The sequence below is a fragment of the Trichogramma pretiosum genome, unplaced genomic scaffold, assembly GCF_000599845.2.
Source record: "Trichogramma pretiosum strain Unisexual culture from Peru unplaced genomic scaffold, Tpre_2.0 scaffold124, whole genome shotgun sequence".
NCBI classification, from domain to species: Eukaryota; Metazoa; Arthropoda; class Insecta; order Hymenoptera; family Trichogrammatidae; genus Trichogramma; species Trichogramma pretiosum.
Window position 1 is genome coordinate 27,302 of NW_019640803.1, and position 23,623 is coordinate 50,924.

The 23,623-nt window shown below is 38.4% G+C and overlaps 1 protein-coding gene across 4 annotated transcripts; it reads left to right on the forward strand.

Moving 5' to 3' along the window:
- The first annotated feature begins 3,631 nt into the window (after positions 1-3,631).
- Positions 3,632-14,621, forward strand: LOC106651853 (uncharacterized F-box/LRR-repeat protein C02F5.7). 4 transcript variants are annotated; one of them, XM_014370538.2, is made up of 8 exons: positions 8,767-9,136; positions 9,359-9,479; positions 11,618-11,817; positions 11,898-12,172; positions 12,671-12,937; positions 13,006-13,375; positions 13,465-13,668; positions 13,767-14,621. In XM_014370538.2, exons 2-8 carry the CDS (start codon positions 9,459-9,461, stop codon positions 13,900-13,902), a joined length of 1,473 nt encoding a protein of 490 aa, XP_014226024.1. In that variant the 5' UTR covers positions 8,767-9,136; positions 9,359-9,458; the 3' UTR covers positions 13,903-14,621. The 4 variants fall into 4 exon arrangements, with proteins under 4 accessions (XP_023315346.1, XP_014226024.1, XP_023315357.1 ...); XM_023459578.1 differs by lacking the exons at positions 8,767-9,136; positions 9,359-9,479 and adding an exon at positions 3,632-3,835; XM_023459589.1 differs by lacking the exon at positions 8,767-9,136 and having other exon boundaries at positions 9,336-9,479.
- Positions 14,622-23,623: the final 9,002 nt, after the last annotated feature.

Sequence of the window (23,623 nt, forward strand, 5' to 3'; positions counted from 1 at the left end):
CACATGCAACAAGTGTCAGAGAAAATTTGAAAATAAATCAAACTTACTTAAGCACAAAAGAATATTCCACGAAGTTTTCAAAGATTACTTGTGTGAAAAGTGCGCCAAGAGATTTGTAACTAAGCAGAATTTGCTCGTGCACATAAAAACGGCACACGATGGTCGCAAAGATTGTCTATGTGACAAGTGCGGGGAGATATTTAAAAAAGAATCGCATTTGCTCTTACACCAGAAAACAGTACACGGAGGTCGCAAAGATTTTATAAAATTATTTGAAGATTATTTATGTGACAATTGCGGAAAGAAATTTAGATATAAAAAGAGTTTGCTCTTGCACATAACAACAGTCCATGAAGGACGGAAAGATTTTGTATGTGACAAGTGCGAGAAGAAATTTGGACAAAAAGTGCATTTGCTTTTTCACCAACAAACAGTCCATGAAGGTCGTAAAGATTTTGCATGCCACAAGTGCGAGAAGAAATTTGGATGCAAATCTAATTTGCTCCAACATCAAAGAACATTACACGAAGGTCGTAAAGATTTTGCATGTAACAAGTGCGAGAAAAAATTTAGAAGAAAATCTGAGTTGTTCCTGCATCAAAAGACAGTCCATGAAGGTCGTAAAGATTATGCATGTGACTATTGCGAGAAAAAATTTGGACTTAAAGGTAATTTACTCACTCACCAAAAGACTGTACATGAAGGGAGCAAAGATTACACATGCGACAAGTGCGAAAGTAAATTTGGACGAAAATCGTATTTGCTCTTGCATTTGAAGACAGTGCACGATGGTCCCAAAGATTTCGCATGTGACAGGTGTGAAAAGAAATTTGGACGAAAACATCATTTAGTTGTTCATCAAGAGACATTCCATGAAAATCTCAAAAATTACCCGTGCAACAATTGCGAGAAGATATTTGGACGAAAATCGGACTTGATCAGGCATAATAGGACAGTGCACGAAGATCGCAAAGATTTTGAATGTGATAAATGCGAGAAGAAATTTGGACGAAAATCGGACTTGATCAGGCATAAGAGGACAGTGCACGAAGATCGCAGAGATTTTGTATGTGATAAATGCGAGAAGAAATTTGGACGAAAGTCACATTTTCTTTCACACCATAGGACAGTGCACGAGAGTCGGAAAGATTTCGCATGTGACAAATGCCAGAAGAAGTTTGGTCAAAAAGTAAATTTGCTCGTCCACCAAAAAATAGTTCACGAAGGTCACAAAGATTTTGCATGCGACAAGTGCGAGAAAAAATTTGGACGAAAACAGAATTTGCTTAGACACCAAAAGACAGCACATGACAGATATTAAATTTGTTCTCTCACTAAAAGATAGTACACGAAATTTATAACAATCACACGTACGAAGAGTGCAAACGGGTATCTGCAACTCTCAAATGCGAGTAGACCCGAAGAAGCAGTCGATGAATAACTAATTACCGGACACGTGCAATGAGTGGTCTTTACAAATTCTTAATTTTATCCATTTCCAAAAAAATATTTTCGAAGATGAAGAACTTTGAAGATTAACTGAGCGATAGATGAAATTTTGTATTTGAACGCAATTTTGTAAACCACACCAGATTTTCTTATAGGGGACAACTTTTTGCATGTAACTACTGATAAATTCGAAACAAAGAAACATCGTAGATTTCATACTTAATACTACTTTATTAAGTCTCAAACTTGAGGGAAAATTTGAGATTTTTGAAATAGTGAATATGGTGAATACTAGTAGTAAATTCTAGTAGAATATAATATTGACGCTCGTAATATTCTGAATCAAGATCAGAAAAGTTTTTTGGAGCTTTTTTTTCCATAAATAATCTTGATATCACGATAATCAAGTTTTTATGAATAATGTAGCAGTGTTATTTATTTTGCAGTGCTTGCAGTAGTCCCTTGAAGAAAAGCGCGTGTCTCATTTATTAGTAAAATAATAAAATGGGTTGACTTTTTTCGTGACAATTGTAAATAGATACGTATAATATAGTATCTATACGTATAGATACGTATACGTATACGGATGTTTTTCTAAATTTCAATAAAAATTTTATGTCAATATGATTGTGTGTTACCTAAACTATCAACTGTCATTACACCTTTGTTTACTGTCTCGGGAATCGAAGTGATTTATTCAGTTCTCAAGCTTTTTTTGCCCTGAATCTTAGTATAAATGCTGGCGAAAATATTTGCCAATTTAAATAACAAAAAAAGTGATACTTCAAATCGAAACACAGCTGGCCTGCATGCGCTGCGACATACGAAACGACACTTCGTTATAAGACGAGCTTGCATTAAATTGTGCTTGAATTTTTTTTTCTCTATACCTCCAATACGTTCAAAATTAAAAGTTAATCTTTTCGTATACGGTTTTCTGCGAATCAACAATTAAAACGGCGGCACACACTTTTCATTCGCAAACGCATCGCAAAGTTAAACAACCTGTTGCACAACTTTAATTAATCGAATGTGGCCGACTGCCAATTTTCCATGCGGCGCACGCGTTTATGGAACTATTAACTGGCCATGAAGGAATTTAGAGATTTTCATATAAACGCAGGATGGACGTAAGGACCAATCCATTTTTTTAAGGAAGAATCACAAAAATTTAACTTAAAATTAAAAACATTTACGTTACTACGAATTTTTAACTTTTACTAATCAGCTTGTGGGGATTAGAGCAAGCAAACAGTCACTTTTTGTAACCTACATATAATATCAAGATTCAATAGATCAAATTTCTTCACCTATAATTAACTTCAAAATATTTTTCGATTTTCATCTTAATCCAACATCTTCTCGAACCCACTGGAAGTTCAAAATCAAAATTATCCCACTAAGCAAGTACCCCCCACGTCCAATACAAATCAAAGACATTATATATTCTATGAAATCGAGCATGCGATCGCATCTATATTTACGCGCATACCTATACTCTATCGAAAAGCGACTACCGTTGTAAGCTCTCAGCACCGAAGAAGATGAAGATGTCTCGTGTTACGGCCGACAGCGATGCGCGCATAGTAGTACCCATATAGGTCCGCCCCCGCGAAGACCCAAGAACAACAACAGACTCTGCCGCGCGGCAGCTCCAGCTGGCGATCTCTTCAAAAAATATATATAATAATAATACACGCGTGTAGGGCCTCGCGGCTCGGCGGTTATAACACGTTACACCCGTTTATTTCGGTCATCGCGAGCGCCGAAACGTCGCTCTTATTCTCTCCTCGCGTTAACGCGCGTATATTATATATTGTGTGCTTTGGCTTCCGGGCCGTGCAATTTTTCTCTTCTGCTTCGCCTCTTCTTCTTCTTCTTTTACTTTTTTTCTGCTTATTTATGAGCGAGCGAGGTAACGAGGCAGCTTGACGCGTCGCAGCAGCGTACGTGGCCACCACCACCGATCGCGACGTAAGACGAGCTTTTTTCGAATAGCCACCGCGAGAAGAGGAAGCTTCTTGCCATTGACGCGCGAGCTTACGTGACACGCGTGTGCGGGAACAGTATCAACATTTTTTTCAGAAGCAGTAGCAAAGCCAGCAGCGAAAAGGTGTAAAAGTAGTGTAAACGTTTGGTGTCGACGCGATGATTAATTCAAGGACTTTGTGAGAAATGATCGCGAAGTTCCAACACTGATAATCGCTGTGCGATCCGTCGTGATATCGTGAAATCGCAGAAGTTAAAAAAAAAAAAAGAAAGAAAAATGGCCAGCCTACGTAGATCGTCAAATTGGAATGTGCTCAGTGTTGAAGCGGCTATAAAGCAACTCAACGAGTCACCTCAGGGTAACGCCGAAGATTCGGACAGATTATTCAATTCCACAGTTAGTATAGGCATAAAATTATCTTGCGTGATTTAATCCCCCTTAATCGAATGAGCAAATAATTACATATTCAATAGCGATTTACTGCCTAAACAAACGTGAAAATTAAAAATTTCAAGCTCGTACCAGAGATCATTACTTTTTTTTTACCAAAAAAATCGCATTGAATTTCCATAAATAACTTTGAAGCCTTTTCATCATCTTTAACTACGCCCCAAAAATAGAAATAAATCGAAAATGTTACGCTCTTTCGCATTGATAACAAACACGAGTTATTTTCATTCGTAAGCCCAACCATAAATATTCGTCGTATGTGTATGTGTGTGGGTGAACACGTCAAGCTCGTTACTATCTTCTAACTAGCGTCACGTTTTTGACATTGTTATAGGATTTGTGCAAATGTTTCTCGTGTAGATTGAAGATAGACTTCCGATATATCCAATAACGCTCATTCTACATTTCTAAACAATAAGATTTAGAGGATGAATTAATTAAATAAATAAAAATGGCAAAAAGCTTCCGAAAAAAAGTTCAATCCTAGCAATTTTTCATCTCGAAAGGAATAAACAAGTTTCAAGTTGTTGATACGAGTTTTTTGTTTTCATTTTTGTCCAAAATTAATTTTGATAACTACAAGTACGAGATTTCACATAACTTTACAGATACGGGACACTTTGATTATCACAACTGAAGATCATTTGAACCAGGAAAAAATTATTCATAAAATGAATTTCTTAGGTAATTTGAGATTACACTTTTTTGCACTTTATTTACACTATCAATTTTGCAAACTGCGTTTAAGGAAGCATTCATTTGAATTATGAATTGTAAAAAAATTTCTGAGTTAATTAACATAAAAATTATATCATACATAAAATTATAGCGATTGAACTATGACACACAGTTTAGAAACGTTTTATTCTTAGTTTTAATAATTAGATTATGAACCATATTATCAAACAGAATCAAACATTTCTCGCATACAATTTTTTTATTGCTTTTTGCATCCCATCTTCAATCGCTCGTTTAATTTTAATGTATTACATATTTGACGCATCCTGAGTTTTCTGTACAATTAATTCCAGGGTATAATTGAAACTTGAAGTATTTATTATCATTACTTTCAACATTAAATTCAGGAGATGAATAATTCTCGATTGCCTACAGTCATTCGAAGTACTCGATGGAAAAATTACTATGTTCACAGTAAATGTATACCTTAGTAAAATTTACAATAATTTTTGTTAAACTAGCTCTTATTCAAAGAACTTCGCGCATCATAGAATCATTTTTTAATTTCTCATTATTTCGCAATAATATACCATTGATATAATTCTGATGGCATGGTTCAGCTTCGTTCGAGCAAGAGCAAAGAGTCGCGCTCGTTCTCTTGTTTACGTCGTGCGACCTTCGCATAGGACAGTGCGGATATGAGCGTGAGCTGACGCTCTTCGTTAGATACAGTTTTTCAAAATATTGCGAGGATTGCACATCCAGTCTTTTTGCGTTTAGTTAATTTGGTGTGTAAAACTGAGAAGATAATTAAGAACAAATTAAGTTAATAGTTAATGAAATTCCAAGCGAAAAATATGGAATTCAGTAATACACTTAATTGTGCAGTCAGGTAATTTACATTTGTTAGAGTAAAATTATAAAAAACATCGAAACAAAATACTTCATCGTATTGAGGTTATTTCAGAATTAAAGAGGAACCAAGCGATGTGCCGTCTATAGAAAATAATTGTGAAGCGATTGACAAGAAACCCGACCTAAAAAACGTTCAACTCTTATCATTTTCGCGAGAGAGTTCGGTAAGTGATGATAATCATGTGTAACTCGTATGCTCGTTTTTTAGAGAAATTTTTTTACATAGCTTTAATTTTTTAACAGACCTGTACCCTTCGAAAGTGTGAAGAAAATCATGAAATTAAACTCAATGATGAAGTGGAAATAGTTGTTGAATGTGAAGACGTCAAGCCCAACACGGATATATTAGCAATTAAGAAAATGGATGATTATACTCCTAATCACTTGAGGAATTTAAAATATAGCGATGGTTGTGAAATCAAAATTAAAATAGAAACCGCAGAAGATGTTAAACTGAAATGTTTCAGTGACGATGCACAAGAACAGAATTTGAATATTGACCATGAATTTGTCGATCAAAATAAAAAAAGAAGAATAACAAAAAAGTTTAACAACGAACATAACCTCAAAATAAACATCGGTACAGTCCATACATGTAAAACTTGTGGAAAGACGTTTAAACGCAAGTTCAATCTGGATAGGCATGTTAAATCAACGCATGATGGTGTTACATATGAATGCGATACGTGTGGAAAGAAGTTTACGCAAAAAGAAAGTCTCAAAATTCACATCGATAGAGTACATAATGGTGTCAAATGTGCATGTGACATATGCGGAAAAAAATTTACAAGTAAGGCTTATCTCAGAATCCACATCGATTCGGTACACAACGGTATTTTACATGAATGTGGTGAATGCGAGAAGAAATTTTCAGATAAGAGTCGTCTTAAAAAACACATCGATGTGATGCACAATGGTGTCGCACATACTTGTGATATATGCAGGAAGAAATTTTCAACGAAAAGCAATCTCAAACAACATATCGATTCGGTGCATCTAGGTACCACTCATGCATGTGATTTGTGCGAAAAGAAATTCACACAGAAGAGCTTCTTAAAGCCCACATCGATATGATGCACAATGATATCGCACCTACTTGTGATATATGCAGGAAGAAATTTTCAACGAAAAGCAATCTCAAACAACATATCGATTCGGCGCACAACGGTGTCACTCACAAATGTGATATTTGTGGAAAGATATTTTCACAAAAAAGTTATCTCAAAACTCACATCGATTCGGTGCACAACGGTGTCACTCCTGAATGTGATATTTGCGGAAAGAAATTCACACAGAAGGGTTATCTTAAAGTCCACATAAATATGATGCACAATGAATTCACTCACTGATCTGTGATGTATGCTGCTAAACATTCATACTTGAATATAATTTGAAAACCCATATCGATTTGGTGCATTTTGTTGTCAACAATACATCACCTCGATGAAAAATAATTGAAATAACTGCTTTGGATGCGAAAAAAAATTCTCAATGAAGATACGTCTTGAAGTCAGCATCACTGCAGTTTATCAACCACGAATTACAATGTAAAATGTGATGTTCGGAAGATCAATAACAAAATACGAATATCATGAATTATTCTAATATTATTTCATTGTGTAAATATAATTTTTAAGTTTTCGAAAAATCAATAAAAATTTTTGGAGGATGATTAAGCACGTTATTAAATGTTATAGCTAATTCACGAATAAGGTAGCATCGTATGTATATCTTCAGTTGTCTTGAATGCATTGTCTGACATGCATGTTATGTCCGACATTATGAGCCGTTAACTATTACATTTTTGTCACAAACTGCAACAAACTATTATTTGAAACTTTTTCTACATCTTCCTATTTTCAAGACTTTTTTTTACGATTTTTATTTTAATTTAAATGCTAGCCGTTTCTATTACGTAACGATTTTTTATTTAAATATTTTTTATGTATCTGTCGCTACAAAACTCCTAATTTTACTGCTGCTTGTATGCCCTTTTCAAGTAAATTAAACTTTTTCAATAAGTTTTTTTTAGTAAAACTTGAATCGTTTCTTAGCATTGTAAAATTAAAATTTTTTTTATTCATATTTACCTTATGATACTTCAATAACGTTTGATTAATACAACCAAACTTTGATTACAAAAAATTTACACCAGGACTTTTAATTAACGAGTAAAAGTATAGAAGGAAATGGAAACCGCGAGTTTTGTTTACACTGATCCAGATCCAATTCCATAATCAGATTATTTTTACTTAATTGGCTCCGAAATCATATCTTGTTTACACCAATGCAAATTGATTCATTTCAATTACTATTAAGTAAAAGTTTCAACAAAAGACTCATTTATAATGGTTTGTGTACTTGTATATATCACATAAGTGATACATTGCTCCGTAACTAGTGCGTTGACCTTATAGCGATATTTACAAAAAACACGATTTTTCTTCCTCTGTTACAAAAATATTATTACAGACAAAATACCCATAAAAAATATCCATTCATCATTCTTGGATACGAACAATTATCAAACAGACGACGAAAATTTCAATTCCGATTTCAGCCTCGAATTTCAAAGATTTTCTAATAAAATCGCTCGCGTGCCCGCGCGCTCACGTGGGCCGATTCGTCACTTCGACACTTGTTCCAAAAGTCATCGATAGCACACGGTACAGTATCAATGCCATATTATACACACGCGTGTCTGCCTGTCCTTCGCGCGCGAAGCTTTCGCGGCTTTTTAACAGTAATAATAACGATATAGTACGAAAACATACGCGCGGCGCCGAGAATAGCTGCCTCGCGCTCGTAAAACAAAAGAAAATACACTCCGCACAATACCGCAACTGTGCTTTCGCGTAAGTATAAGCATTATACCTACACACACGCGCACCCCTCGCGAGCCGCTGCCGAACATGGAGTTGGGTTACCGCGTCTGGCAGTAATGCATCGCTGCGATCGTTATAATACGTGCACGGGACGAGTTCTGGCTTCGTCGATCGGTTTGCGGTAAAAGATCGTGGCACAATAGGAGCGAGCTAGAGAGGAGAAAAAAAAAGCTCTCTCGTTCTCTCTCGCTAGCGATGACAAGCAAGGGGGAGAGGGCGGCTCGTAGCTACTGCTGCTGCTGCTGCTGGCCGAGTGCCTATGCTCTTTTATATATTTATAACCAATCAAAGACCAACGCTGCTGCACCTTGCGTGTCGATCGTCGTCGAACGCGCACACGCACACGTCTTTTATATTTTATGCGCGTTCATTTGACACCGCGGCGGCGGCGGCTCTGGACCGCGCAGCGTTGCACGCACGGATCGAAGTGCGCGATTATTCGCATAAATCTCTTTCTCTCCGATACAATACATTTGTTATATTACCTTCTGGGGGGCGGTGGCAATGTTACGCGATCGATAATACATCGATAATAAAAAATTATAATCCAGTGCGGGGTGCGCGTACGCGAGGATTCTGGATACAAGTACAGTTTTACACATGCTCGTGTCGACGCAAGATGAGCGTCTGGAACCAGCTGAACGTCGAGGAGTACGCGAACTCGGTCGTGTCGCGCGACAATCTCGGCGGCGTCGGCGGCAGCTTGCGACGCATCAGTAGCTTCCGCAACAACAGCAGCAGCAGCTTCAGAAGAAAGCAACACTTCACGGTAATGAGAACGTTTCTTCTTTTTTTTTTTTTTACTTGTCTTACGGGACGATTTAAATCCCCAGAATTATATCGTTAAATGTAGCGAGGTAAAGTGCGTTGATTTTTTTGTTACCCAATGATACCTTTGGATACACGATGAGTGCATAGCGATTTTTTTGGATAAAATTTAAATGTACAAGCAGATTTACCGATGCAATACAAGTTTCATTTTTCTTTCCAGAGCTCTTGTCGTAGCGCTAATTGAATCGATAAATAAAACGAAAAAAAACCAAAGTCAAAAAGTTACACGTCGTTGTTAGTACTTTTATAGATAATTTACCATGCAGGGTCGTGCGAACAAAGTGAGTAAATTTGTGGACAAGTAAAAGGGGTCCAGAAACATTCAAATAATTGTACATGCACTTCATATTCGATGTACATTGCTCATTACTTTTCGATTCATGCTTTAGAATAGTTGATTCATGTTACGTATAATTAGATCTTTAATTTTTTTTATATAGCCCTTGCAAAATTCGAGCTCGGACACATTGATTTATTGTCGACCTTTGTTTTAGAAAGATCTATTTATACTCATTATTATATACTTTCCTTCATTGGTTCTTGTAAATGATTTACAGCTTTTTTTAAAGTCAATGTCAGTGCGTATAGGCCATAATTTTAAATTGGCTTTTTAGGGGCTTTTGAATGAAATCGATTCGTGAGAAACGAGGAAAACATTCTCATTAAACGACTGTCTCGACTCTTATTACATTTTATTATTATTATTATTTTTGTTGAAATTTCCAGTTAATCGTTACGTTGTCACAGTATCAGAAAAAAAGTTCTCGAAAAGTCATTTTGACGCTTCAGTTATTTGAGAGCGATCGTGTCAAGAAAGCGTATCAAAATGAAACGTTTTACGAAATTCAATCCTTTACGCCTGAATCGAGATTTCATTACTTTGTTCTTGAAAGGTATAGTTTCTGTTGTCGCAGTGAAATTGGCAGAATAACGTAAATTCCTGAGCAAATGAGACTTCTTGTCATTATTTCGAAAAAAAGGAAAATTCAAAATTATCAAATTTCGTGTGACATTTAAATGTATTTAAAACAATTAAAAGATAATAAATTTCATCTGTCTTTTCTTGATCGGTAATACCTATCACACTTTATTTTACGAGTCCATTTAAGTAATTACTTATTACTATAAAGTAATTACTCGATAACTATCATTCGAAAACCCATAATCATTATCGATCTCATCCCGAAAGTGTAATTATTTTACACCCCATGCTTATGCACGAAAGCTAACTCTGATGTACTCGATAATGATCCTTACAATTCATTTTGATCAATCATAAAAAACGATAAATTCATCGATGTCAATCAGATATATCCGTAAAAACACACACCCACACAAACACCTCGTGCGGGTGTTGGAAAAAAGGGCGGCCAACACGTATCATCGTCGCTGCGTCATCCATCGCGCTTACCGCGCGTGTGCGTATGTGTGCCTGCGCGTAGGCTAGCTCGGTAGATTCAATACACCGCGGAATTTCTCAAATTCTCATTGAGCCGCAGCAGCAGCCTACGAGCTTATACTACGGAGAGACCGAGCGAGCGTCCGACCAGACAGATGCAGCAGGCGTGCACCGGTGCATGTTTAAATTTAAGCCTCAACCCGAGTCTCGGCGTGTATATTTAGGCAAGTGGCGCGCATGCGCGATCGGAATTAAACAACCGATGAACATGAATGTCGTACACCGTGTACGTGTATATGCGAGCAACGACGTCGTCTGGGGCCGATATATACTTATACCTGAGCACGAGAGTTTCTCTCTCTCTCTCTCTGTCTCCCGTATGTGCTGTGTAGTATTATCCCACGCTCCGTGTCAACCCGAAATTTCGCTATCGACGCTGCACACGTTAAAATCGCGATACGTTGGCAAAAGTAATTGATCCATTCCAAAGTTCGGTAGCGCGTGCGTGCATAGTGAGAGCTTTTATCTTCTTATGAACGAGCGCCTGTCGCCGATCGTCGTCGTTGACAGTGAGATTTTGTGCTTGAAAAGATAGAGAGAGATATTGAGTGAGAGAGAAGAAGAAAAAATCAAAGACTAAACATGGAGGGTTTAGATGTTTGGGGTCAAATTGCGGTCGAGACGTCGCAAATGTACGTCAGCGAGGGTGGAGTGATCAAAAGTCGATTCGCAAACACCGTAAGTTTTGCCCCAAAAAAACACGAGTACAATTCGCCCACCTCCTCGTACCTAGTCAGATCATTTCACAACATGTGTGTGTGCGTGTGTGTGTCTGAGTCTGTGTATCGTCATCAAGGCCGAGCACAATAAAATAATATATCGCTCAATGTAACTAACAGCTCGCGTACAAAAACTGAGCTTGCGATCGAGCTTTTTGTCATCTACTGATTTCCCTCGTGGGGGGACTCGACGTTACGTCCCAAAAGAAAAAAATTATAACAATGATTTCCTCTCTCGTAGACGATCGAGAAGCTGCCGGACAAGGTGCTGCTGAACGCGTTCAGCTACCTGTCCCATCGGGAGATCTGCCGCATGGCCAGGGTGTGCAAGCGCTGGCGCACGATCGCTTACGACACCAAGCTCTGGTCGCACGTCTCGCTCAGGCCCGAGATCAGTGGCCTTCACGTGGGCTCGCTCGACAATCTCCTTCATCTCATCAGGTAAATTGTATAGAGCTCAGAAGTAATCGTAACGCAATATACGAGTCTCTTGCAATTGTTATACGTGCTTTTGCGTGCAGTGTCAGATTCGGCGCGTCGCTGCGCTACATCGAGCTGCCGATCGAGCTCATCACCCACACGGTGCTGCACGAGCTCTCCAACAGATGCCCCAATCTCACCCACATGCTGCTCGACTTCTCCACGGCCATGCAGCTGCACGACTTCTCCGAGATGCAGGCCTTCCCCACCAAGCTCAGGTACATGTGCATCTGCCTGTCCGAGGTCATTTTCATGGAGGGCTTCATGCGCAAGATTTACAACTTCATCAACGGCCTGGAAATCCTTCACCTCATAGGTTTGTATACGCATTGACGCTGAAAAGAAAAAAGAAATTTTTCGGTTGGAATGTTCAACGTGAATAATTATTATATATTTTAAATTTAAATTCAAGTGCTTTACAAATACATTAATTGGCTTATTTTTGAAGATTTTTATTGCAATTTAGAATTTTAGAAATGTTAATCGTACTTAAAAAAACACGAAAATGATCATTTAATTGTTGCAAAGAGTTGAGACCAGTTTTCAGACACTTTTCAATACAACAATACTTTACTATTTCAAGTCTCTACCGCTAGGTGGCGTACACGTTTAAATTTGTATATCTGCAAGAGAAAAAGTCAAAACAATTGTATAAGTTAAAGCGCACTTTATTATTGACATTGGTGATTGTATTCATCGTGTCCAAAAACTACCCATATAAAATAAAAAAGGATTTCTCCCCAACATTAGTTTCTCGAAATTTAAACGAGAAAAAAAAAGCAAAAAATTTTACCTCTCGCACTCGATCTCGCAGGAACTTACGAAAAAGTCGAAGAGGAGGAGGAGGAGATCTACGAGGTGATAAACGTGCACAAGCTGAAGTCTGCGACCCCGAATCTGCGCGTCATCAATCTCTACGGGATTAATTTCGTCGACGACTCGCACATCGACGCCTTCTCGTCCAACTGCATCCAGCTCGAGTGCCTGGCCGTGAACTTTTGCGCCAAGGTCACCGGCTCGACCATGAAGACCCTCTTCCAGAGGAGCAGGCGGCTCAGGTGTCTCCTCATGCACGGGACCAGTGAGTATATCAACACATCGCATATGTATGCTTGAAAAATTTCGATACATATTCGTGCGCACCTTTAGATCTGCACAGCGAGTACGTGATGCAGGTCGAGTGGGAAAAGTCGAGCATCCAGGAGCTGGACGTGACGGCCACGGACCTGTCGACCGAGTGCCTGATCGACATGCTCAGCCGCATACCGGGTCTGCGCTTCCTCAGCGCCGGCCAGCTCAACGGCTTCAACGACGCCGTGATCAAGGCCTGGATGGAGATGGGCAATCCGCGCAATCTCATCGCCCTGGACTTGGACAGCTCGGACAATCTCAGCGACGACGCGCTGCACAAGTTTCTGTCGCGCCACGGCCATCAGCTCGCGGGTATCGCCCTGTCCGGAATGCCCCACATTACCGATCAGCTGTGGCAGAGCGTCCTGCCGATACTCACCAATGCCAAGTGAGAAACACTGATTTCATATTTTATCTATTTATTTTTTTTTTACGTCGATTGAAAATTAACACGAAACCGTTGTACGCTACGTATAGGATCGTCGTGATGGGCACCGGCGAGAGGCTCGGCGTCAATATACACGTGGACCAGCTGATGGACGGCATCGCCAACAGCTGTCCGAATCTCGAGCGGCTGGAGCTGCGATGGGACCCCGAGAACCTGCGATTCTCCGACAAGAGCCAGAAGGCCATCGACATACTGCGCGTCAAGTGCGTCAAGCTCAAGTGCCTGACGCTGAGGTGAATCGCCGTTTCATTCGTTATTCTTGATTTTGCCCCTTCTACATTTCCGTGACTCGATAAATCAAACATTATTATTTTTTTTTTGTCCAACGCAGCGACGGCAGATATTACGAAATCGTCAAAGCCAACTTCGAGAGAGCGGACAGAACGACGGTGGTGAGAACGTCGACCTGTTATCGCGTGTCCAACTATCACCTCTTGCAAAATTACAAGGACTTAGTTTTTAATTAATTATATACGTACACGTGTAAGTCGAGTAGAGGAGACGACGAATAATATTTTATGCCAAAGACAGAAATGATCCATTTCGAAAGTATATTTTATACGATGCAAATGATATTTTTTTATGTAAGGTTTGTGTGCGAAATGGCAGAGTTCAATTGAAACGATATTGCATATATTGTGTGAGAAACAAAAGAAAAATTAAATATTATCCACGACGCGTTAGACTGAACGATTTAAAGCACGGAAATATGTACATTATTTTGCCGTAATAACGAGTGGTAAATAATATATAGTCAATTCGAATAGCTCTTTATAGATTCAATTTATTCTCTGGATACATTTTTAAAGTCATTTACAAAAAAATCAAAGTAACCACTTGTCAATCTACGCAATCTAGTATCGGTAAGGATTTAGACGTATATTCGTTAAAAAATGATATTTGTCCTAACACTGTAAAATACAATAATACATAGTTTTTTATCGAGCTCTACATGTTTATCAAAATGAAAAAAGAGCGTGAGTGAGTTGCAAAACTGCCATGATTATTTATATTTTTAGAAGTACTTATATAAATTATCGTTGACATCCAATAAACTGAAGACAAAAAATTAGTATCGAGTTGATACTTGAGTAAAAGTGTAAATTATAATCGGTCCATGCAGTCGACGAGATATATTGCTTATATTATACATATATTTTTATGCATATACAGAATGTAAATTTTAGTTTGCGAGTGTTCATTAAAAAATATGATTTCTACATGTGACTATGATTTTTTGGGTGCACAAAATTTAAGAATCACTTTTTTTACGTCTACTTTAAAAAATAAAGGTTAAAAAATCCTAAAACCCGAGAGAAATTAAAAAATTAATGAGGAAATAGCGTCGTTTTAAATTAATAAGGATGTAGCTTTTAGAATAATCTACAAATCCTTAAGTTTTTGTCTCAAATACAAAAAAGTAAAACAATAACTAGTTTCGAATCTCAGTATGTAACTTTAAATATATTAATCCAATGAATTCTAATATTTCAAAATTTAAATCAATCTTTGATCATATTTTAGTTTATGTAACAAACAGAAGTATAAGGTTTTCATAGTCACGAAAAATAAGTAAATGTTTGAAATATTTTATTTTTCACAGTAAAACTGAAGAATATTTGAGCTCGTCCAGCATAAGTCGGTCAGTGCCGTGTCTTTAGCTCGTTCACAAACGTTTACCAAGAGTCCCAAAAAAAGTCCATATACACGGATCGATAGACTTTTCCCTATTCTTTCTAGTGGCGTTGTTGAAAAATTCTTAAAAATTGATTTTGCGATTAAAGCTCGACTTGAATGTTTGAGTTGATTTAACTCACATATATGTTCTTCGATTTCAAAATAAACTGCACCAATCGAAAGAGGAGGCAAAAATCTAACAAAAATGTTGTTCTCCAGGATGGAGAAATGATAAGAAATATTAAAGATACGGAGATGAATGAGCGCGGGTCGGCGGGCGCGGACCTCTTTACCGTGTGTTAACGGTTCACACGCGCGGCGCCGAGTCTTTGTCTCTTCGACTCGCTCACAATCGCTAAAAAAATGCTGGAAAAATAATTTGAACCCGTAAATCGATAGATTTTCCTCTTTTTTCGATTGGTCATGTTAATTTTGAGTTTAAAATTGAAATACTTGAAGAAATATTGACTTCAACATTCAAGTCAAGTTTCGACTATGAAAAAAAGCGTTTCAAGCTACAAAAAGGCATCGTACAAAAAACGCTGTATCTCAGCGATGCTTATAAATTTTTAAAATCTGAAAACGGCATTGGAAAGGCCAGAACTTGACTTCAACATTCAAGCGAGAGTCATCGTTTTGATGGAAATACGCGACGTGTTTGGCTGTTTGTACGATTGAGTTTGATGCGCTCCAATCAATTAGTTCAATAATTTGAAATTTTTTATTTGGAAATATATTGTGCTCATGAATAAAAAAATCGAAACTAATTTTTTAAATTTATTTATTTGAATAATTGATGATTGAACATATACAACATTAAATAACTGCAAATATGCTAATTGCTATCACGAGCTTTGTAGAGCATCCGCCAAACAAATACGATGGTAGTCTTCGTTCTTTAGATTCTCGATGATTTTTTCACAGCAGAGAACCGGAAACTTGCAGCGTGTCAGGTCCAAGAAAGATACCGTTGCCCAACTCCGGAAAAACATTCTCGATATCATCTCACAAAGATGCAAAACACAAGCTTCGCTAAGCTTCTTAGGGAGCTTACGAAATTTGCTATAGCACGCAAAGTGATACAAATCCTTTAATGTTATTAGTTTTGCCAGCTCTTGGGGTTGTAACCGTATGAGGTCGTAGAGCGACAGATCCTGTGCCCTCAGCTTTATATTCTTCGTTTTTCTCGCTTTTTTCACCAATTTTCCGCCGTCGCGGCCATAACGACATTTTTCGAAATTCGCCGACTTCTCGAACATTTCATAGTCTGCGAAAACTTTCATGATCGTCAGGGCGTTACTTCGGTCTAGTTCGTATCCTTTATTCTCGAGACACTCGACGACGGCCATTGCACAAGACGCAATTCTCAATTTAAAATTAAGCTTACTTTCACCTTTGTATGGTAGTAATTTCTCAGCGAAATAATCCTCGGTGGGAAAAACGAAGCTGGACAGATCAGCGCCATTATCCAAGAGTACATCGACCATATTCGGCAAGAGATTTGCCACGGCCAATTGTAGAGGTGTCCGGCCTAACTTGTCCCGGGCGTCGATCTGCACCAGCTGATTGAGTTCTTTGTTAATATCGATGAATTCCTCCGCAAAGTAGAAGTTAGTCTTGACAATGATGTGCAGAGGAGTCAATCCCTCCTCGTTAACCGAGTTTGGATCGGCACCGTTTCTCAGTAACCATCTGAGATGTTGGCCAAGGGACCAGAGCGCAGCCAAGTGCATTGGTGTATTACCTAACTTGTCTCGAGCGTCGAGCTGCACCGGCTGCTTCGTGTCATCGCTGATATTCCAGAATAACTCCCACAAACTATCATTACAACGCCTTTTGCAAATAATATGCATAGGAGTCAATCCCTCGTTGTTAGCTGCATTCGGGTTGGCGCCTATCTCCAGCAACGCTCGGACCACGTGTTTTGCATTGGAATAAAGAGTTGACACAGCCAAGTGCAATGGTGTGTTGCCCAACTTGTCTTGGGCATCAACTTGTCCTAGCTTCAATTTTTTCTTGAGCTCGAATATCATTTCCATATTCGGGGAATTCCAATAATTAATGCCAACGACGTGCAAAGATGTTCTTCCGTCTTTGTTGGCTAAACTCGGATCCGCGCCGTGTTTTAGCAACAATCGCGACACATCTCTTTTGTCGTGGCTCAGAGCCAAGTACAGTGGGGAATTACCCGTTTTTTGCACGAGGAGATTAGGATCCTGGCCGAGCTCGAGGAATTTTTGGACGACGTCTTTCAAACCATACTCACAGGCCACATGGAATTGTGTACATCCCAATTCGTCGATGTAATTCAAGTCAAATCTGTTGTAAATGTTAAAAAGTTTACGGATAATAGGAATGATCGTCGGATCTCGAAGCATGGGACGAAGTTGAGTCCAGTTGTTGAATCGAGACACATGATGCAGTGGTGTCGTGCGACGCAACAGTGGCTTGCCATCTCTATTAACTTCGGGCTCGTCCTTGTAGCCGATTTTGTTCACAAAGTCGAGGAATTTCCATTGATATCTAGTTGCATCATAATTTCGTTCGTAAAATTCAAGGTCAGTTATATTATCGAAGAATTCGTTCAGATTCTTCACCTCCTGAATGAGAAGCCAGTTGATTTCTTTGGATCGAAAAATACTGCAAAGATCTGAAAGTCCAATTGTCCAATCACTGATTAAGGGATAAAGTTGACGGAGCAATTCATTACGCTCTTTTTTAACCTTCCAATTGATATTTTCACGTAAATTCTTCAAACTTTCTAATTTTTTTTTATGAAAATCGTCATGGCCATGGAAACTCTCAGCGGATTGGTCGTCGGAAGACATGTCTATCGTTCAATGCAATCACACACAATACACAAACGCGATAAAATTTAAAAAAAAGTTACTTTTTGTGAGAACTACTCGCTGTATGAACAGAACACGTGGCCGAAAATGACAGATATTTTTTCAAGAAAATTACGTGTACCCGTCAATGCGGTCTTCTGCGGATGCTTACTGGTTGATGTCTCCAGTAGAACTGACTCTGCACATACACTGTTCGATTTATGAAGAGAACTCAAAAACACGAGGTGGAAATTACGAGACTTTTTTCACGAGAATCACACGTAGCCGTCGATGCAGTCAGTAACCTCTGATGCTTATGCGTAGGCGTCTTAATTATGACTGACTGCGCACATGCACTGTACCATCTATGAAGAGAGCTCAAAAACACGAGGTGGAAATTACGAGAGATTTTTTTTACAAGAATCACACGTAGCCGTCGAAGCAGTCAGCTTTCTCTGATGCCTCCGTGTCGGCTTCGCCTCGGCGTCATTATGAGCCATGTTCACATTCCAAATATTCATAATTCCGAATATTCATAAAATGTCAGATTCGGCGCGTCGCTGCGCTACATCGAGCTGCCGATCGAGCACCAAACTCAGGTACATGTGCATCTGCCTGTCCGAGGTCATTTTCATGGAGGGCTTCATGCGCAAGATTTACAACTTCATCAACGGCCTGGAAATTCTTCACCTCATAGGTTTGTACAAGCGTTGACGTTGAAAAGAAAAAAAGAAATTTTCCGGTCGGAATGCTCAACGGGAATAATTATGGTTCGATGGTATTTTTCACACCATCGAACCATATTTCAAATTTAAATTCAAATGCTTTACAAATACATTAATTGGTTTATTTTTGGAGATTTTTATTGCAATTTAGAATTTTAGAAATGTTAATCGTACTTAAAAAAACACGAAAATGATCATTTAATTGTTGCGAAGAATTGAGATCAGTTTTCAGACACTTTTAAATACAACAATATTTTACTATATCAAGTCTCTACCACTAGGTGGCGTACACGTTTAAATCTGTAAATCTGCAAGTAAAAAAGTCATAACGATTGTATAAGTTAAAGCGCTGTTTCATAAAAGGCAAATTATAATTTATTATTGACATTGATAATTTCATTCATCATGTCCAAAAACAACCCATATATAAATATTGAGGATTTCTTCCAACATTAGTTTCTCGAAATTTAAACGAGAAAAAAAAAGCAAAAAATTCTATCTCTCGCACTCGATCTCGCAGGAACTTACGAGAAAGTCGAGGAGGAGGAACCTCCGGCGAGAGGCTCGGCGTCAACGGAATGACATGGAAAATGAGGAAAAACCATATTTTTTTGCTCTTCGCAAGCTATCAAATTGTGTGTAATACAGACTCAGTTACCAAACTGTATCAGAAGTTGTATTTTGGTATATCGATGAACATATTACAATATGGGCCAATGTGAGGCATACAAACATATTTATTTTTTGACCTTCATGGTCTTAAACACTATTTTTTCAATTTTAAGGGGTTTTGAGGTTATAAATGTCTCATCTGAGAACAGATTCGCATTCTACATCAAATTTTACATGAAAAAACATGATTTAAAAATTTTTTCATACGCATCCCAAAAAAGCAGAGTAATAAACAGAATATCCTCAAAACATAAAAATCCAACTTTGAGCCCCTGTAGATCCATGAGGATTGGACCTAGGAGACTGTGGTGTTCAGGATTTTAATTTTTCATTGTGTTCTTGAAGAGTAAATGGTTAGTTTCAACTTCATTTTTTGGGCCTGCAACACCTTTTGTGGAATAGCCCATATATTTTTATGCGTATACAGAATGTAAATTTTAGTTTGCGAGTGTTCAATTAAAAAATATGATTTCTACATGTGACTATGATTTTTTGGGTGCACAAAATTTAAGAATCACTTTTTTTACGTCTACTTTAAGAGATGAAGGTTTGAAAAATCCTAAAACCCGAGAGAAATTTAAAAAACACTTTTATTAATGAGGATGTAGCTTTTAGAATAATCTACAAATCCTTAAGTTTATGTCTCAAATACAAAAAAGTAAAACAATAACTAGTTTCGAATTTCAGTATGTAACTTTAAATATATTAACCCAATGAATTCTAATATTTCAAAATTTAAATCAATCTTTGATCATATTTTAGTTTATGTAAGAAACAGAAGAATAAGGTTTTCATAGCCATGAAAAAATAAGTAAATTTTTGAAATATTTTATTTTTCACAGCAAAACTGAAGAATATTTGAGCTCGTCCAGCATAAGTTGGCCAGTGCCGTGTCTTTAGCTCGTTCACAAACGTTTACCAAGAGTCACAAAAAAAGTCCATATACACGGATCGATAGACTTTTCCCTATTCTTTCTCGTGGCCTTGTTGAAAAATTCTTAAAAATTGATTTTGAGATTAAAGCTCGACTTGAATGTTTGAGTTGATTTAACTCACATATATGTTCTTCGATTTCAAAATAAACTGCACCAATCGAAAGAGGAGGCAAAAATCTAACAAAAATGTTGTTCTCCAGGATGGAGAAATGATAAGAAATATTAAAGATACGGAGATGAATGAGCGCGGGTCGGCGGGCGCGGACCTCTTTACCGTGTGTTAACGGTTCACACGCGCGGCGCCGAGTCTTTGTCTCTTCGACTCGCTCACAATCGCTAAAAAAATGCTGGAAAAATAATTTGAACCCGTAAATCGATAGATTTTCCTCTTTTTTCGATTGGTCATGTTAATTTTGAGTTTAAAATTGAAATACTTGAAGAAATATTGACTTCAACATTCAAGTCAAGTTTCGACTATGAAAAAAAGCGTTTCAAGCTACAAAAAGGCATCGTACAAAAAACGCTGTATCTCAGCGATGCTTATAAATTTTTAAAATCTGAAAACGGCATTGGAAAGGCCAGAACTTGACTTCAACATTCAAGCGAGAGTCATCGTTTTGATGGAAATACGCGACGTGTTTGGCTGTTTGTACGATTGAGTTTGATGCGCTCCAATCAATTAGTTCAATAATTTGAAATTTTTTATTTGGAAATATATTGTGCTCATGAATAAAAAAATCGAAACTAATTTTTTAAATTTATTTATTTGAATAATTGATGATTGAACATATACAACATTAAATAACTGCAAATATGCTAATTGCTATCACGAGCTTTGTAGAGCATCCGCCAAACAAATACGATGGTAGTCTTCGTTCTTTAGATTCTCGATGATTTTTTCACAGCAGAGAACCGGAAACTTGCAGCGTGTCAGGTCCAAGAAAGATACCGTTGCCCAACTCCGGAAAAACATTCTCGATATCATCTCACAAAGATGCAAAACACAAGCTTCGCTAAGCTTCTTAGGGAGCTTACGAAATTTGCTGTAGCACGCAAAATTATTCAAATCCTTTAATGTTATTAGTTTTGCCAGCTCTTGGGGTTGTAACCGTATGAGGTCGTAGAGCGACAGATCCTGTGCCCGCAGCTTTATATTCTTCGGTTTTCTCGCTTTTTTCACCAATTTTCCGCCGTCGCGGCCATAACGACATTTTTCGAAATTCGCCGACTTCTCGAACAATTCATAGTCTGCGAAAACTTTCATGATCGTCAGGGCGTTACTTCGGTCTAGTTCGTATCCTTTATTCTCGAGACACTCGACGACGGCCATTGCACAAGAAGCAATTCTCAATTTAAAATTAAGCTTACTTTCACTTTTGTATGGTACTAATTTCTCAGCGAAATAATCCTCGGTGGGAAAAACGAAGCTGGACAGATCAGCGCCATTATTCAAGAGTATATCGACCATATCCGGCAAGAGATTTGCCACGGCCAATTGTAGAGGTGTCCGGCCCAACTTGTCCCGGGCGTCGACCTGCACCAGCTGATTGAGTTCTTTGTTAGTTTTGAAAAATATTTTGGCGCAGGAGCGGCAATCAGTCTTGGCAATGATGTGCAAAGGAGTCAATCCCTCATTGTTAACTGCATTAGGATCAGCACCGTTTCTCAGTAACCATCTGAGATGTTGGCCAAGGGACCATGAGAGCGCAGCGAAGTGCAATGGTGTATTACCTAACTTGTCCCGGGCGTCGAGCTGCACCGGCTGCTTCATGTCATTGCTGACCTCGCACAATACGTCCCTCAAGCTATAATAACATGGGTAGCTCTTGCAAAGAATATGCATAGGAGTCAATCCCTCGTTGTTAGCTGCATTCGGGTTGGCGCCTATCTCCAGCAATGCTCGGACTACGTGTTTTGCATTGGAATAAAGAGTTGACACAGCCAAGTGCAATGGTGTGTTGCCCAACTTGTCTTGGGCATCAACTTGTCCTTGCTTCAATTTTTTCTTGAGCTCGAATATTATTTCCATATCCGAGGAATTCCAATAATTGATGCCAACGACGTGCAAAGGTGTTTTTCCGTCTTTGTTGGCTAAACTCGGATCCGCGCCGTGTTTTAACAATAATCGCGACACTTCTATTCCGTAGTTGTAGTTGTGGCGTAGAGCTAAGTACAGTGGGGAATTACCCGTTTTCTGCACGATGAGATTAGGATCCTGGCCGAACTCGAGGAATTTTTGGACGACGTCTTCCAAACTATACTCACAGGCCACGTGGAAATGTGTACATCCCAAATCGTCGATGTAATTCAAGTCAAATTTGTTGTAAATGTTAAAAAATTTACGGATAATAGGAATGATCCAGAAATGTCGATTATCGTGAAAACCTTTGCACCCAAGGTATTTTTTGAATCGAGACGCATGATGCAGTGGTGTGGTACGACACAACAGTTGCTTGCCATTTCTCTGAACTTCGGGCTCGTCCTTGTAGCCGGTTTTGTTTACAAATTCAAGGAATTTGCATTGATATATAGTTTCGTCATAATTTCGTTCGTAAAATTGATCTGCAGTTATGTGTTCCATGAGTTCAATCAGATTCTTCACCTCCTCAATGAGAAGGCAGTTGATTTCTTTGGATCGAAAAATACTGCAAAGATCTGAAAGTCCAATTGTCCAATCACTGATTAAGGGATAAAGTTGACGGAGCAATTCATTACGCTCTTTTTTAACCTTCCAATTGATATTTTCACGTAAATTCTTCAAACTTTCTAATTTTTTTTTATTAAAATCGTCATGGCCGTGGAAACTTTCAGCGGATTGGTCGTCGGAAGACATGTCTATAGTTGCAATCACGCACGATACACAAACGCGATAAAATTTTAAAAAAAGTTACTTTTTGTGAGATTTACTCGCTGTATGAACAGAACACGTGGCCGAAAATGACAGATATTTTTTCAAGAAAATTACGTGTACCCGTCGATTCGGTCTTTTGCGGATGTTTACTGGTTGATGTCTTCAGTAGAACTGACTCTGCACATACACTGTTCGATTTATGAAGAGAACTCAAAAACATGAGGTGGAAATTACGAGACTTTTTTTACGATACGAGAATCACACGTAGCCGTCGATGCAGTCAGTAACCTCTGATGCTTATGCGTAGGCGTCTTAACTAGGACTGACTGCGCACGTGCACTGTACGATCTATGAAAAGAACTTAAAAACACGAGGTGGAAATTACGAGACTTTTTTTACGAGAATCACACGTAGCCGTCGATTCAGTCAGCTTTCTCTGATGCCTCTGCGTCGGCGTCATTATGTTATTACGCCCTTCCACCATCGACTGGCCGTACGCA

What these genes read in the sequence shown, in the direction of transcription:
- LOC106651853 (XM_023459578.1), top strand. Translation starts at nt 3,716, where the DNA reads ATGGCCAGCCTACGTAGATCGTCAAATTGGAATGTGCTCAGTGTTGAA. An exon ending in TCTCCTCATGCACGGGACCA is followed by an intron (nt 12,938 to 13,005) that starts GTGAGTATATCA and finishes GCGCACCTTTAG; the next exon opens with ATCTGCACAGCGAGTACGTG. An exon ending in CCGATACTCACCAATGCCAA is followed by an intron (nt 13,376 to 13,464) that starts GTGAGAAACACT and finishes CGCTACGTATAG; the next exon opens with GATCGTCGTGATGGGCACCG.